The sequence below is a fragment of the Dermacentor albipictus genome, chromosome 7 (genome assembly GCF_038994185.2).
Source record: "Dermacentor albipictus isolate Rhodes 1998 colony chromosome 7, USDA_Dalb.pri_finalv2, whole genome shotgun sequence".
NCBI lineage: Eukaryota > Metazoa > Arthropoda > Arachnida > Ixodida > Ixodidae > Dermacentor > Dermacentor albipictus.
In genome coordinates, this window is record NC_091827.1 from 128,076,750 (window position 1) to 128,091,764 (window position 15,015).

Consider the following 15,015-nt stretch of genomic DNA (forward strand, 5'->3'; position numbering starts at 1 on the left):
CACGACTCATCGAAGGTTGCAGCGTGATCACTGGTGCATGCACGTAAAGTTCGGTGACAACAGACATCTGATAGAACCATCCATAACATTTGAGAAACTTCTGATACCTGTGGGCACCTTCTGCGCTGGGCAATGACATTTCACATTTGTTATTCTGTGAAAAAAGCGGTCACCTGAGAAAAATAAACCTTTATACATGTCTATATAACAAAATAAATAAATATTGGTAGAATGAAATGCATCGGGTTAGGCACCTGTCATAAATGTGCAGCCATGTGTAACTGCCGAAGTGGGTGCAAGTTTTGAGCACAAAGAACTAGGCATAGCATATTTGTGGCATTTCATTTTTGTTGCATGTGTTGCTCCTTGAACTGTGCCCAGGTGGCTCAGCACCAAGTGAGCTCCGTGCAGACCCTGGCCAAGTTCGTGGGTTGGAAAGTGCTCTCCACGTGCAATAACGTGGGTGTGGGCCCCTTGGAGGCATTAGGAAATGCCAGCTCCATCCTCATGGCATCGCCTACCGGAGACAAGTGAGTAACGTATGGGTTGCACCAAGATTGCGTTTCACACTTCTGTAGGCATGCACGAATATCAGCTTTCTGTTTAGTGTGAAAAGAATCTGCAGAACCCATCTCGCGATGACTATTGACGGTAATGCGTTTAGGATTGATTCTATGCAGCGACACATTGTACTGCCACCATCGAAACGAGTTATGTATGAGGCATGTACTGCAGTGAGATTCCTCTTTTGCGCTTCCCTAAGAACACTTAGTGCCGTCTTGGGCCACTGCCACGAAGACTGCGAGTGGCCTTTGAAATGCATGGCGTGCCATTGCGTGTGAACTCTGAGAAACGCCTCATGTGGGCAACCAGGCTTCTCTCTCTTGCTTTTTTTTTCTCGACACGCCATCTACTAGTGAGAAGAGAAGCGCGCCGGTGCCTGCTAGTGCTGAGAGTTGTTCCCCTCGCTTTCCGCTCACTCACCGGCACATGCTCAGTGAGCCAAGTTGGCGAGAGGCTCATCGTAGAGCGGCACATGCCCAGTGCTCGCATGGCGACGAAGGTTCGCTGCGGCACTGCAGGGAAGGGCAACGAAGTGAAGTACTGGCGAGACAGTGTCTCACGGACGGTCGCACAGGAAGGTTAGCTAATCCTTCAAGAAAACAAAATTATCTTACTCCCAAATGGTGCGGGCTGTTTCATACTCCGCACTGTATTATATAGGCCTATAGATTTTGTCTTCATGCGCTGCGCCTTCGAGACGTGTGTAGCTGCAGTTTGTCTAGATTTGTTGGTATGCATCAGGACACTCGTACGTTGATTTTTTATTTTCAAACACGGCCACATACGCCGCCAGTAAGTCAGGCACTGTTCGTCTGCAGAAGACGATGCACAGTCTGCTCTGATTGACTACAGCCCAGCTAGCCAAGTGCAGCACACGACGTCATAGCCTCTGCGTGGCTCTGCACTCATCTCCACGGGCCTAAAAAATAGCCCTAATATCGGGCTTGTGTGCTACATGTCCTGCGTTTGAGTCCTGCCATCGCACAATTTTAATAATGTTTATTTAATTATTTATGACACACTGACTAGTTAGTGACTAATTATTGACATTAGTGACTAATTATTTGACACAGTGACTAGAAGTATGGGAGAAGTCTTTGCCTTGCAGTGGGCGTAACCAGGCCCACTGCCCACATGATGATGATGACAAGTTTTATAAATGAACTTACCAAGCCGATAAAATCCAGAAGTTCGGGAAAAAAAGTCATCATCCCTATGCTGGCTGAGGCACTGCTTGCAGCTCTCACAGACAGTAGCGCCCTCTGGTGTATGACTTGGGCGCATGTGTGGCTTTCTGGCAGAATATCCCGTCCGAGGTTTGTGTGCAAGTAGGAGGCACTCAGCGTAAAGAAGTGTGTGTATTCTCGGATGTTCACCTATTCGAGCCTAGATGGTGCTAAGGGGGTTTTGGGACTAGAGTCACTGGAAAAATTTCCAGAGTACCGCAGAGGTATGCGGCATACTGGCAACAGTGGATGGCGGCAGCCATATCCCTTCCAGAGCGCCGGCACGCTGCTAACATGCGTTGAGTAAAAGATGGATTTTCCCCTCAATTTCGCATTCTATCTGGCAAAACTGGATTATTTTTGGTTGTTTCTTTAAGTGGACATTGCAAGTGTCATCTGGATATCGACAGCAATTTAAAGCGATGGAACTAGCATAGAATGTGTGGCTATGGTTTTGATGCTCTCTGCGCCGCTTCGTAGGTGTTGCGTCAAGTTCTACGTGCGGTTCTGAACATGCTTGCATGATTTCAATAGATTTGCTTAAAATGTTGTTTACTTGCAAACTGGGCCTTGAGATACTTGCGATAGAAAGCGCAGCTTGAGAGTCAAAATGTGTAATTGGTGTTCAGGTTGCCTTCATAGCGCTCGTTCGCGTCCTTGCGAAGTACACAAGCAAGCAAACGTAAACATTGCTTACTGCTAGGCTAGTTGATCTGTATAATCGAAGTGAAATATATGCTGTAATTTTTATGAGGATGTCTAAAGTTGCCCATCACATATTGGGGATAAAACGCCAGTGGCCACAGCATGCCAACTTGGCGTTTTGTGGCTACTGATGTATTTGCAAGTGCGTGCTTGTAATGTTGTCATTGATTTGTCAAATAAGCTCTCTGAACACTATGCTCCGCGTTGTAATATTAACAGCTCTTCATTCACACGAAACGCAAGATTGTTTTCGTATACAGGTGTAAAAAATGTGTGTACGAATGTGCTTTTTATAAAGCATTTTTACTACAACATTTGGTATGTCCTGGAATGTTGTCTTGTTCTGGATGTTGCTAGTACTTAACAGTGGTGCGGTTCTTCTCAAAGCCCGCATACTTCTTTCCATTGTGCTCCTTTCATTGTAGACCCTTTATTCCAATCGGATCATTAGCACGAAAAAGTAAAATTTAGGAAGAGTAGTTGCGAGGTGACGGTAACACCACAGAGCTTAGTTGAAAGGCAGGTACTATGGGATTTTCAGTAGCCCCAAGCAAAGCGAGCCGCGCGAACTGAACAGCTTACTGGAAACAGGAGCCCAAAGCATAACTAGCCACACTAACCGCAGAGCAAAGCTTATTTGAAAGGCAGGTACTATGTGTCTTTCAATAGCCCCAAGCAAATCTAGGCATGCGAACCGAACAGCTTACTGTAAGCAGTAGAGCGAAGCTGAGGTAGCCACATTAACTGCAGAGTTTACTTGAAAGTCAGCTACTATGAGCCGAAGCAAAGTGAGCCGCACGAACCACAGAGCTTATTTGAAAGGCAGGTACTATGCGATTTGCAATAGCCAAAAGCAAAGCGAGCCACGCGAATGGAACAGTTTACTGGAAACAGTAGCTCAAAGCTGAGGTAGCTGCACTAAGCTCAGAGCTTAGTTTAAAGGCCGGTACTATGTGATTTTCAATAGCCCCAAGCAAAGCAAGCTGCACGAACCTCACAGCTTACTGAAAAAAGTAGTGCAAAGCAGAGCTTGCCGCACCAACTGCAGCACTTACTTGAAAGGCAGGTACTATGTGATTTTCAATAGCCCAAGGCAAATCAAGCTGCACGAACCACACAGCTTACTGGAAACAGTAGTGCAAAGCTGAGCTTGCCGCGCCAACCGCAGAGCTTACTTGAAAGGCAGGTACTATGTGATTTTCAATAGCCCCAAGCAAATCAAGCTGCACGATCCAGACAGCTTACTAGAAACAGTAGCTCAAAGCTGAGGTAGCCGCGCTAAGCGCAGAGCTTAGTTGAAAGGCCGGTACTATGTGAGGACTACTACGTCAAACTCTTGCCTTTGCTTCGTGTTGTCAACAAATTCGACTTCGCCCTGCCATCTGCTAGCCGCCTGGTTAGCTCAGGTGGTAGAGCAGCTGCCCCGGAAAGGCGGTGGTCCCGGGTTCGAGTCCCGGACCAGGACGAATTTTTCTTCAACTATGAGGCTTTTCTTTCGAGGAACCCGTATGGGTTTCCTTTGTAGCAATTGCTACAAACAGGTGGATGTCTCATTTTCCCTTTATATGTGATTTTCAATAGCCCTAAGCAAATCAAGCTGCACGAACCACACGGCTTACTGGAAACAGTAGTGCAAAGCAGAGCTTGCCGCACCAACTGCAGCACTTACTTGAAAGGCAGGTACTATGTGATTTTCAATAGCCCAGGGCAAGTCAAGCTGCACGAACCACACAGCTTACTGGAAACAGTAGTGCAAAGCTGAGCTTGCCGCGCCAACCGCAGAGCTTACTTGAAAGGCAGGTACTATGTGATTTTCAATAGCCCCAAGCAAATCAAGCTGCACGATCCACACAGCTTACTGGAAACAGTAGCTCAAAGCTGAGGTAGCCGCGCTAAGCGCAGAGCTTAGTTGAAAGGCCGGTACTATGTGATTTTCAATAGCCCTAAGCAAATCAAGCTGCACGAACCACACGGCTTACTGGAAACAGTAGTGCAAAGCAGAGCTTGCTGCACCAACTGCAGCGCTTACTTGAAAGGCAGGTACTATGTGATTTTCAATAGCCCCCAAGCAAATCAAGCTGCATGAACCACACAGCTTACTGGAAACAGTAGTGCAAAGCAGAGCTTGCCGCATCAACTGCAGCGCTTACTTGAAAGGCAGGTACTATGTGACTTTCAATAGCCCCAAGCTAATCGAGGCGTGCTAACCGAATAGCTTTCTGGAAGCAGTAGAGCAAAGCTGAGGTAGCCGCATTAACTGCAGAGTTTACTACTTGAAAGGCAGCTACTATGAGTCGAAGCACTATGGCGACACACTCCGCACATATTTCTGCGCACCCTCCGTCTTCTTATCATCTGGCCCAGCATAACATAGCTAGCTGCACGCTGGACTGCATGGTCAATAAAACATAGCGCCACCGCCACGTCACCCGAGGTATGCGTCACCGACGGTGGCTATAAAAACAGGCTGCCTGGCTGAGAAAGACCGCTTTCTACCCTCCGCTACTGGGACGAACTTAGCGTCGGTATGCCCGTCCGCTGCCATCGTTAGTCGAATAAAGAGTCGTTACGTTTTTATGTTGGGATTCGTCCTTCGGGGGACACGACATCCCACATCTGGTGACCCAAACAACGAACAAGAACGCATCGCCATGGGCGAACAAGACGCCCTTCAGCGACAGCTGGAACTTCTCAACAGACAGCTTCACACGCAGCAAGAGGTCATCCAGAAGCAAGAGCAACAGCTTCAGAAACAGCACAACCAACTCAATGGTTCCGTGCAGCAGCATCCGGCATGCGCCAGGACAGCGAATGACTACCCACCAGCCAAGCATCAAGGTACTCAGTGTCGAACATAATTGCCGAATTTCCCGGTTTGACGCGCCCCGGCGTGACGCGCCACGTGATGTGCAACACACCACTGTGCACTACATCCGAACCGCCCCAGGCCCCCCGGTTTTCTGTCACGCCCGTCGCCTTGCCCTGGACCGCATGCACATAGCCAAAGCAGAGTTCAAAGCCATGCTCCGGGAGGGAATCACCCGCCCCTCCGACGGCCCATGGGCCTCGCCGCTTCACCTCGTCCCGAAGAAGTCCAAAGGCTGGCGGCCCTGTGGGGACTACCGTGCCCTCAACGCCCGCACCATCCTGGACAGGTACCCTGTTCACCATACAGGACTTCGCCCATTGCATTTCTGGCTGCCACGTTTTCTCCGTGCTAGACTTGGTCAAGGCCTACACACAGATACCCGTCAATCCGGATGACGTCCCGAAAACTGCAATTATTACTCCTTTCGGCTTGTTCGAGTTTCCCTTCATGAGCTTTGGCCTGAGGAACACCGGACAAACCTTTCAACGCTTCATCGACGAAGTCGTCTGCGGCCTCGACTTCTGCTTCGTCTATCTTGACGACATATTGGTCTTTTCCCACAACACCGACGAACACCACAGGCACCTTCGACTGCTTTTCCAACGCCTCAATGACCACGGCCCACTCGTCAATGTCCCAAAGAGCACGCTCGGCGCTTCAGTCATCAAATTCCTCGACCATGAAGTTTCAGCAGAGGGAACTCATCCCTTACTTCAACGCATCTCAGACATGCAAAATTACACTCAACCAACCACCGCTGAAGACCTTCGCTGTTTCCTCGGCATGCTGAACTTCTACAGGTTTTTCTTGCCACATGCAGCCGAGTACCAGGCTCCCCTTCATGATGCCTTGGCTGGTCTACGAGAAAACCAACCCGTCACGTGGACACCGGCTTTAACGCAATTTTTCGAAAAATGCAAAGCTGCTCTTTGCACCGCCACACTTCTCTCCCATCCTGCGCCAGCCGCTTCCTTGGGGCTCTTCACGGACACCTTTAGCATCGCCATAGGCGGCGCCCTTATGCAGCACGTAGACAACACCTGACATCCCTTGGCGTTCTTCTCCAAGAAACTCTCAGCTCGCAAAACAACCCTTTCTGCGGCCAGTCCCACTGACGAAACCACGACCCCCGCCCCGTCGAGTTCGCCAGCTTACTACAGAGGACTTCTGGCAATATACGAAGCAGTTCAGCACTTACACCACATTCTCGAAGCACAGTACTGCTCTATCCACACTGACCATAAACCTCTGACCTACACCTTCTCTCAACACCGCGACAAACTCCCGCCGGTCCAGCAGAACCAGCTCTTGTTCATTGCCCAGTTTACCACTGACATTCAACATGTCAGTGGGAAAGACAATGTGGTCGTCGACGTGCTTTCACGTGTGGCAGCTATTAGCCCTTCGCAGATAACAGCTGATGTCCTCGCCGAGGCTCAGACTACGGATGCCGAACTGCAGGAGCTTCTTAAGGGCGGGTCCTCACTACAGCTGCAGCAAGTCCCCATACCTGAATCGACAACGACTATCTACTGCGACATATCAACAGCACGAAGCAGGCCTTACGTGCCCCTTTCCCATTGCCGTGGCCTCTTTAACCAGCTACATAATCTCAGCCATCCCGGCATATGTGCTTCTGCACGCCTCGTGGCCGACCGCTATGTCTGGCCCTCCGTGCAGCGGGATTGCTGCACCTGGGCGCGCTTCTGCATTCAATGCTAGTGCGCTAAAGTCACCAGGCATGTCACTTCACCGCGCGGTGCATTCCCCCAGACCTCCGGTCGGTTTCAACACGTCCACCTTCCCCACAGGGGCGTCTGCGCAAGCAGGCGTTCGGTGTGTTGCGACACCACATACCCGAGCACACGAGGGTTGGACCCTCCCATGTGTAGCTGTGTGCGGTTTAGCCGTGTCTGGCGAAAAGGGCATCCTGGGGGTTGAGCCGATGCTGGGTGTTTGGACCTTTAAGGCACGCCGGCGGAGGCAACACACCTCTTCGGCCTCGGCTTCACATAGACGGCACCTCCAGACTTACCCACCTGGAGGAAATCGGCAGTCGCCTCTTCCTGTCTCTCTCTTCCTACAACCTTCGTCTTTCCCTTACTTTCCACCTTTCCCGTCTCCTTCTCTCTTCTATTTACTTCCTCCTCCTTGGCGGCAAGGGTTAACCCTGTGTGGCTATTCAACCTTGGGTACACCATATTCGGTTATAGTGGCGACGTACGACTGGCGTCGTGCAGACTTGCATGCAAGCTCTGCCGCGTCACCTCGTTGGGCTCCGTGGTGGGCGGTCGGTGCTGTTGCCGAATGTATACATATCTCCATGGAAACATCTTTCCCCTCCCTGGTTGATTGTTCTCAGAAAGGAGGGCGCACTGAAGATGCCTTCAAGTTTTTTGGACACCAAATCTAGAATTTCCCCTGCTTCCACGTTATTCACTCCTAAAAGCCAAACAAAGCAGTGCGAACCATTTCACCATTCCTTGTCTCAAAGTCCTTGACCGATGTTTTTGGACCAGGTTACAATGTGTCGAGGATGGCAAGCGGTGACCTCCTCTTGGAGCTCCACAATCTGAAACAATATGAGAAACTACCGAAACTAGTGTCATTTGGGGAGACCCACATAACAGTTACCCCGCCCCGTACAGTGAACACCACCTGTGGTGTGTCGGATGATGATTTGCTTGAGCTGACTGAAGCGGAACTCCTGGAGGGCTTCAGTGAGCAAAATGTTATCAATGTCAGAAGAATAAAGATGAGGCGAGATGGTAAAGAGATCCAAACCAAGCACCTAATAATCACCTTTGGTTCAAGTGTCCTGCCCAAGTCAATCAAGGCCGGGTACATCAAGCTCCGTGTCAGGCCGTACGTGCCCAATCCACTCTGATGCTTCAAATGCCAGCGCTTTGGCCACAGTTCGCAGAGCTGCCGAGGCCGCCAAACATGTGCGAAATGCAGTGCCCACGAACACACCTCTGAAGCTTGTGAGAATGCTCTCCACTGTGTAAACTGATTGGGAGCACGCCGCGTACACGCGGTCATGCCCATCTTGGAAAAAAGAAAAGGGAATTGTAACAGTTAAAGTAAAGACAAATATCAGTTTCAAGGATGCACGCAGGCGGGTATCCTACCTGCCCAAGAAAACCTTTGCCAATGTGGCGCTTCAGGGGACAGCGTCAAAACGGCCTTCGGCGGCTGTCCGACCCACAAGCAGTGAGTCGGCAGCTACGCCATCTGCCCCTACGGCGGTTGCAGCTAGTGCTGCTCCGCCAACCCAGCAGATGGGGCCATCGACCCCGAAGGTGGGCGCAGCCGAGGCTGCCCCAACCTTCGAAGCCCCTTCCAGCACTGGCATCAGCCGGCGCAGCCAAATCCCTCAGGGACCCCATCGACCTCCGGGCTGGTGGGTGCAGGGGTCTTGCCTTCTGGGGCCGGACTTTCTCGGGAAACTTCTCGCTCGCAAGAGCGCGTGTCCGGCACCTCACAAGAGGCAATGGACACTACACCTATCCTCAAGACGCACCAAGCGCCTAAGGAGCGCCGAGGTTCCTTGAACGCTTCAGAAAGGGCAAAACCCCTATTACAGGGCCTCGAGAAAGAGCTCTGTAATCTAAGGCATCACTTCAGTTTCCGTACACACAGCACCAATTTACTTTAAATATGGATACACAAATTATTCAATGGAACATCAGAGGTCTTCTTAACCCTCTCGCTGTCACGGACGTACCGGTACGTCATCGCGCTTCCCCCCCACAGTGTCACCGATGTACCGGTACGTTCTCTATCGCGCGTTCAAAATTTTGTGCCTGAGCGCAAAGGTGGCGCTCCTGGATTGGCCACGCCATCTCTTGACTCTTTCTACAAGTTTGTATATTCGCCCTGACCTGTGTAAGTCCACGTATTGAAGAGTATGGTGCGACTGCCACTCCCCACTTTCTCTTTGCTGAGTGGCGCGGTGGCTCCGCGTTTGCTGGATCATATCATGCGTCGCGCGCGTGTGGTTATGGGTTCAAGGGTTGTTCTGCCATCTCCGCTGGTTTGAAGGTTTTTATTTTTCTTCTGTTGGTGTGTCTGCTACAGCGCGTCAAGTTCAGGCGCACGTGCCGTTGCCTCTCCGAAAAGAGTGACTCGATTGCTGCTTTTGCTCTCTCGCCGCACCGTCGCTTCGGACTTGCAGCAGTAAACGTAAAGCCCTTTGAACTTTGTTTAGCCATTTTCCATCTCCCTCTGTCTTCTTGAACACGCAACGTCTCATTTATCTCCGTTGTGAATAAAGGGAAAATCAGACATCCACCTGTTCGTAGCAAGTGCTACAAAGGAAACCCATACGGGTTCCTCGAAAGAAAAGCCTCATAGTTGAAGAAAAATTCGTCCTGGTTCGGGACTCGAACCCGGGACCACCGCCTTTCCGGGGCAGCTGCTCTACCACCTGAGCTAACCAGGCGGCTAGCAGATGGCAGGGCGAAGTCGAATTTGTTGACAACACGAAGCAAAGGCAAGAGTTTGACGTAGTAGTTCTGCGGAAACCCGCAAGGTGGAGTGAAGTAATGAATAAAGGGAAAATCAGACATCCACCTGTTCATAGCAAGTGCTACATCTGGTGCCCTGCCATCTGCTAGCCGCCTGGTTAGCTCAGGTGGTAGAGCGGCTGCCCTGGAAAGGCGGTGGTCCCGGGTTCGAGTCCCGGACCAGGACGAATTTTTCTTCAACTATGAGGCTTTTCTTTCGAGGAACCCGTATGGGTTTCCTTTGTAGCACTTGCTACGAACAGGTGGATGTCTGATTTTCCCTTTATTCATTACTTCACTCCACCTTGCGGGTTTCCGAAGAACTACTACGTCTATCTCCGTTGTGCGGGCGACTGAAAGCGCATCCTCCCTGCGCGCGGTTACTTTCGGATGGCTCAGCGCGCGGGACCTTCGTCTGCTCATTGGAGCGGTGGCTCAATTGCCATTCAGAATACAAGCCGAGCTCGGATTCGGACTCGGACAGAGTCGCATGCAAGGAGGAGGGTACCGCATCGTCAGATTCGGATGTTAAACGGATTTTATAGTCAGGCTGATGATGATGATGATGTTTAATAACAACAGCTGCAGAACACTGAAATGTGCATATTGCATTGACTATGTTATTTGTATACCAATCATAATCAAAAATAAATTGCTATGTTCATTCCCTGTTATGCTCGTTCCCTGAAATCAAGCCGACACTGGGGGTGCGTCACGGCCAGAAAGGTCCGACAGCGAAAGGGTTAAAAACCTTGATGATGTGCAAGAACTTATCCACGAACACAATCCAAAAGTGCTGTGTTTACAGGAAACACTCTTAAAATCAAAACGCACTAGCTTTCTCCAACAGTATGTTACGTTTCACAAAGATCGCGATGATAATGTCACATCATCTGGCGGTGTTGCCATCGTAATACACAGAAGCATAGCATGTCAACGTTTACAGCTACAAACGCCCCTTAAAGCAGTGGCAGTTCGAGTTGTCCTCCTAAACAAACTCATCACCATTTGCTCGCTGTACATACCCCCACATTACCAATTAACCCTTTGGCTGTCGGACCTTTCTGACCGTGACGCACCCCCAGTGTTGGCTTGGTTTCAGGGAACGAGCATAACAGGGAATGAACATAGCAATTTATTTTTGATTATGATTGGTACACAAATAACATAGTCAATGCAATATACACATTTCAGTGATCTGCCGCTGTTGTTAGTAAACATAATCATCATCATCATCATCATCAGCCTGACTATAAGATCCCTTCAACATCCGAATCTGACGATGCGGAACCCTCTTCCTCGCATGCGACTCTGTCCGAGTCCGAATCCGAGCTCGGCTCGTATTCTGAATCGGAATTGAGCCACCGCTCCAATGAGCAGATGAAGGTCCCGAGCGCTGAGCCATCCGAAAGTAACCGCGCGCAAGGAGGATGCGCTTTCAGTCGCCCGCACAACGGAGATAAATGGGACATTGCGTGATCAAGATGACAGAGAGAGATGGAAAAAGGCTAAACAAAGTTCGAAGGGCTTTACGTCTACTGCTGCAAGTCGAAAGCGAGGGTGCGGCGAGAGAGCGAAAGCAGCAACGAGTCACTCTTTTCGGAGAGGCAACGGCACGTGCGCCTGAACTTGACGCGCCGTTGCAGGCACACCAACAGAAGAAAAATAAAAACCTTCAAACCAGCGGAGATGGCAGAACAACCCTCGAACCCATAACCACACGCACGCGACGCATGATACAGCGAACACGGAGCCACCGCACCACTCGCAAAGAGAAAGTGGGGAGTGGCAGTCGCACCGTACTCTTCAATACATGGAGTAACACAGGTCGGGGCGAATATACGAACTTGTAGAAAGAGTCAACAGATAGTGTGGCCAATCCAGGAGCGCCAGCTTTGCGCTGGCGCGAAATTTTGAACGCACGATAGAGAAGGTACCGGTACGTCAGTGACACTGTGGGGGGGAAGCGCGATGACGTACCGGTACGTCCGTGACAGCGAAAGGGTTAAACAAACATGAATTTCAGTTGTTTATAGATGAATAGCCAGAACCTTATGTTGTTCTTGGCGATTTTAATGCACACAGCTGCCTGTGGGGCAACTCTCGTACAGATGCGCGAGGTCGTCTTGTTGAACAATTCTTTTTTCTTCCAGTGCGTGTCTGCTGAATAAGAAGGAACCCACGTATTACTGTCTTGCAAACAGAACCATTTCTTCAATTGATCTTAGCCTAGTTTCCCCGTCTGTACTGCCTGAACTTGAATGGGAAGTTACCAACAATCATTATGGATGCGACCACTTCCCCATACTGCTAAGAACACCTAAAGAAAACGAATATCCACCACAGGCTCCTAGGTGGAAGGCTGATACAGCCGATTGGGAGAAATTCCGAGCTCTCACTAGTATCTCATGGGATGACGTGTCCTCGTTAGAAATTGATGCTGCTGTGGAGTATTTTACAGCCTTCATAATAGATGCCGCATCGAAATGCATATCAGAAGTAAGTGGCTTGGCATGCAAACGGCGTGTCTCGTGGTGGAACGATGATTGTAGGATCGCTCGTAGGAAACAGAACAAAGCGTTAGGGTCGCTGCGCACCTCTCCCACTGTGGAGAATCTTATTAACTTTAAGAAAGTAGTCCTAAGGCAGGAGAACACGCTGACAGGCTAGGAGAGAGAGTTGGCAGAAGTTTTTATTGGGTATCAACTCAAATACAGATGAGGCCAAAGTCCGGAACAGGGTTAGTAGGATAAGAGGGCGACAAACATATGCACTCCCTTTGGTAAACACACAAGGCGATACCCTGCAAGACCAGGCAGATTCTGTTGGGGAGCACTTTGAGAGTGTGTCAAGTTCAACCTATTATTCACAATCCTTTCTCAAATACAAACAAATCAAAGAATGTAAGCCATTCATAACAAAATGCCTACAGTATAAACCATACAACCGTCGTTTTATTATTGCTGAGTTGAGAGCTGCCTTCATCGCATGCAAGAGCTCTTCACCAGGATCTGACAGAATCATGTATAAAATGATCAAAAACTTACGCAATGACACGCAAGTTACACTACTCGCACTTTTCAATACAATTTGGGCTGTCAGATACCTTCCAACCATATGGAAAGAAGCCATTGGGGTCCCTGTTTTTAAACAAGGCAAAGACCCTTTCTCTGTGGCAAGTTCCTCTGTGGCAACCACAGTTACACTGCACAAATGTAGTCCTAACAACGTATTTAGTGTTTGCCATGGGGCTATGCCGCCGCACTTCGTACTGCAGCATATTGATTTGAGCTTCTAGGTAGCAGCAGTGTGCTAACAGCGTGAGACAGATGACGCCCACATCTGTCGGAATTTTATGATGCTACTAACAGGTGACTGCAGCTCCTGAAAAAGAATTGTGGCGTCTGCTTTTACTACTTTCAAAATGTTCAGAGAGGACTTGTATGTATATTTACAGCCCACATGACGCAATAGACGAACCAGGATCGCGGTAAGATTGAAGTTGACAACGCAAATTACATTCCACCTTCAGTAATCACACACAGGTGAATCATGGCTTCCTTCAGGGGCAGATAGGGGCTTTCGAGCTTGTGCTTGCTGCTGCGTTTGCACCAAGGACATGGCTAGGACGAGGCGCTGCTTGTGTGCAATTACGATCAGTATGCATGCTTCTTCAAAAGCTGAGGCTAAGCACGCATAGCGCGCAGGCGCTGACACAATGACTTAGCTGCTGCCAAATTCCGCCTATTTGATATGTGATGAGAGTAGCTATATGGGCTTGTTGATTGGTCATCTAATTTGTTGTAGCACAGGCCGAACGACACGGATATGGAAGACGCATGAGACAGCACTTAATGTCGAACGACCAGCTGCGAACAGCTGTGAACGTCCGCCATGTCTTCTCGCACTGAAATTGAGGAACCTCTGTTGCATACTTGAAAAAAATCTTAACAATAAAACATTTTTAAATGACAAAGCAGGCATATTATTTGTGCCTATTAAATAATGACAGGTCAATAATATCATAATGCAGTTTTTTTTTCCCTTACATTGAAAAAAATTACACGGCGTACGCCACAAGACCTGGAAGCAAGCAACCCTGGGCACGCATTTTGAAATCGCAATGAAGTGACATTAGCCCTCTAAAAATCGCATTGCAACGCATGTGACTGCACCGATTTCTCTCGCACCTGTCGCAGCATGTGAAACATCTGTACACTTCAAAAACTAGCACCAAAAATAGTAAAACGTGTAGTTCTTGATTAAAAGATGTACCGTGTGCATGCATAGAGGGTGTCGTGAGTGATATATACTCTTGAACTTGACCCTGCCTCGGTATGGTGTGACCTGCGTTGTAGAGAACTGACCACTCGATGCCCAGTGCCATCCTGTGTGCAATACGCGTTTGATCTTAGCATGCGTTAACATGCTTCACACAAATCCCAGCCACCGTGGCTGCATTTTGATGGGTGGCTAAATGGAAGAATGCCAGTCTACCATGCTTGGGCCACTAACATGAAGTTCCCCACTATACGTCGTATCTCCAGATCTAGGTTTTGACACGTAGAACCCCTGAATAAAAAAAAAATTAATATGTATCAAACATTGCAAAGAGCGGGTGCAACCGATGCTGCTGCTTTGCAGGATGATATCGGTGCGGTGCGGTCCCCAGTCCGGTGCCGAGGTGTGCGTGTCATGTTCGCCCCAGCAGCAAGACTTCTACCCGTCGACGTTGGTGCGCGACCGCAAGTGGCACAACCTGAGTGGTGCCTTCCGCCAAGTCTGCCTTGCACGAATGCAGGGACGCTCATTCCTCTCCAAGATGGAGCACCTCATGGCTGCACTCACAACCTGACTACAATAAAAATACCTTTCACGCACCGCTGGTTGTTCGTGCATAGGCTCGTCTCATTCCTGTGCTATTTATCTTCTAATGTCACTGCCCAATTTGGCCAGGCACCAGTTGCTGTGCCTGCTTTAAGTTTCGTGCTTTTCATTTGTTTGTCGGCGAAAACGGCGATTGTGGTTTAAGCGTCTGTCAGTGTGATGAGCATAGCAGTTCGCTACACTGTAAAAACAGAGTTCTGGAAACTCTCTTCGAGGGAGTATCTGCTTGTCCCATGTTTCACTGCCTTTTCTTGAG

General features: G+C 49.4%; 1 protein-coding gene and 2 non-coding genes across 7 annotated transcripts in view; all 3 read left to right on the forward strand.

Annotated features, from left to right (window-relative positions):
- MED17 (mediator complex subunit 17) overlaps positions 1-14,752 on the forward strand; it is a 251,061-nt gene extending 236,309 nt beyond the window's left edge. For 4 of the 5 annotated variants that reach the window (XM_065438751.1, XM_065438752.2, XM_065438749.2 and 1 more), the window contains 2 exons: positions 382-530; positions 14,517-14,752. In XM_065438751.1, coding sequence (XP_065294823.1) covers positions 382-530; positions 14,517-14,727 — 360 coding nt within the window. In that variant the 3' untranslated portion in view covers positions 14,728-14,752. Of the gene's footprint in view, positions 1-381; positions 531-14,516 lie in introns of those variants that run through there. The other variant, XM_070522696.1, reaches the window with a different exon arrangement.
- TRNAS-GGA (transfer RNA serine (anticodon GGA)) lies at positions 3,887-3,961 on the forward strand. The gene has a single exon. It is a non-coding gene; the product is annotated as a tRNA-Ser (tRNA).
- Positions 9,986-10,060, forward strand: TRNAS-GGA (transfer RNA serine (anticodon GGA)). The gene has a single exon. It is a non-coding gene; the product is annotated as a tRNA-Ser (tRNA).
- Positions 14,753-15,015: the final 263 nt, after the last annotated feature.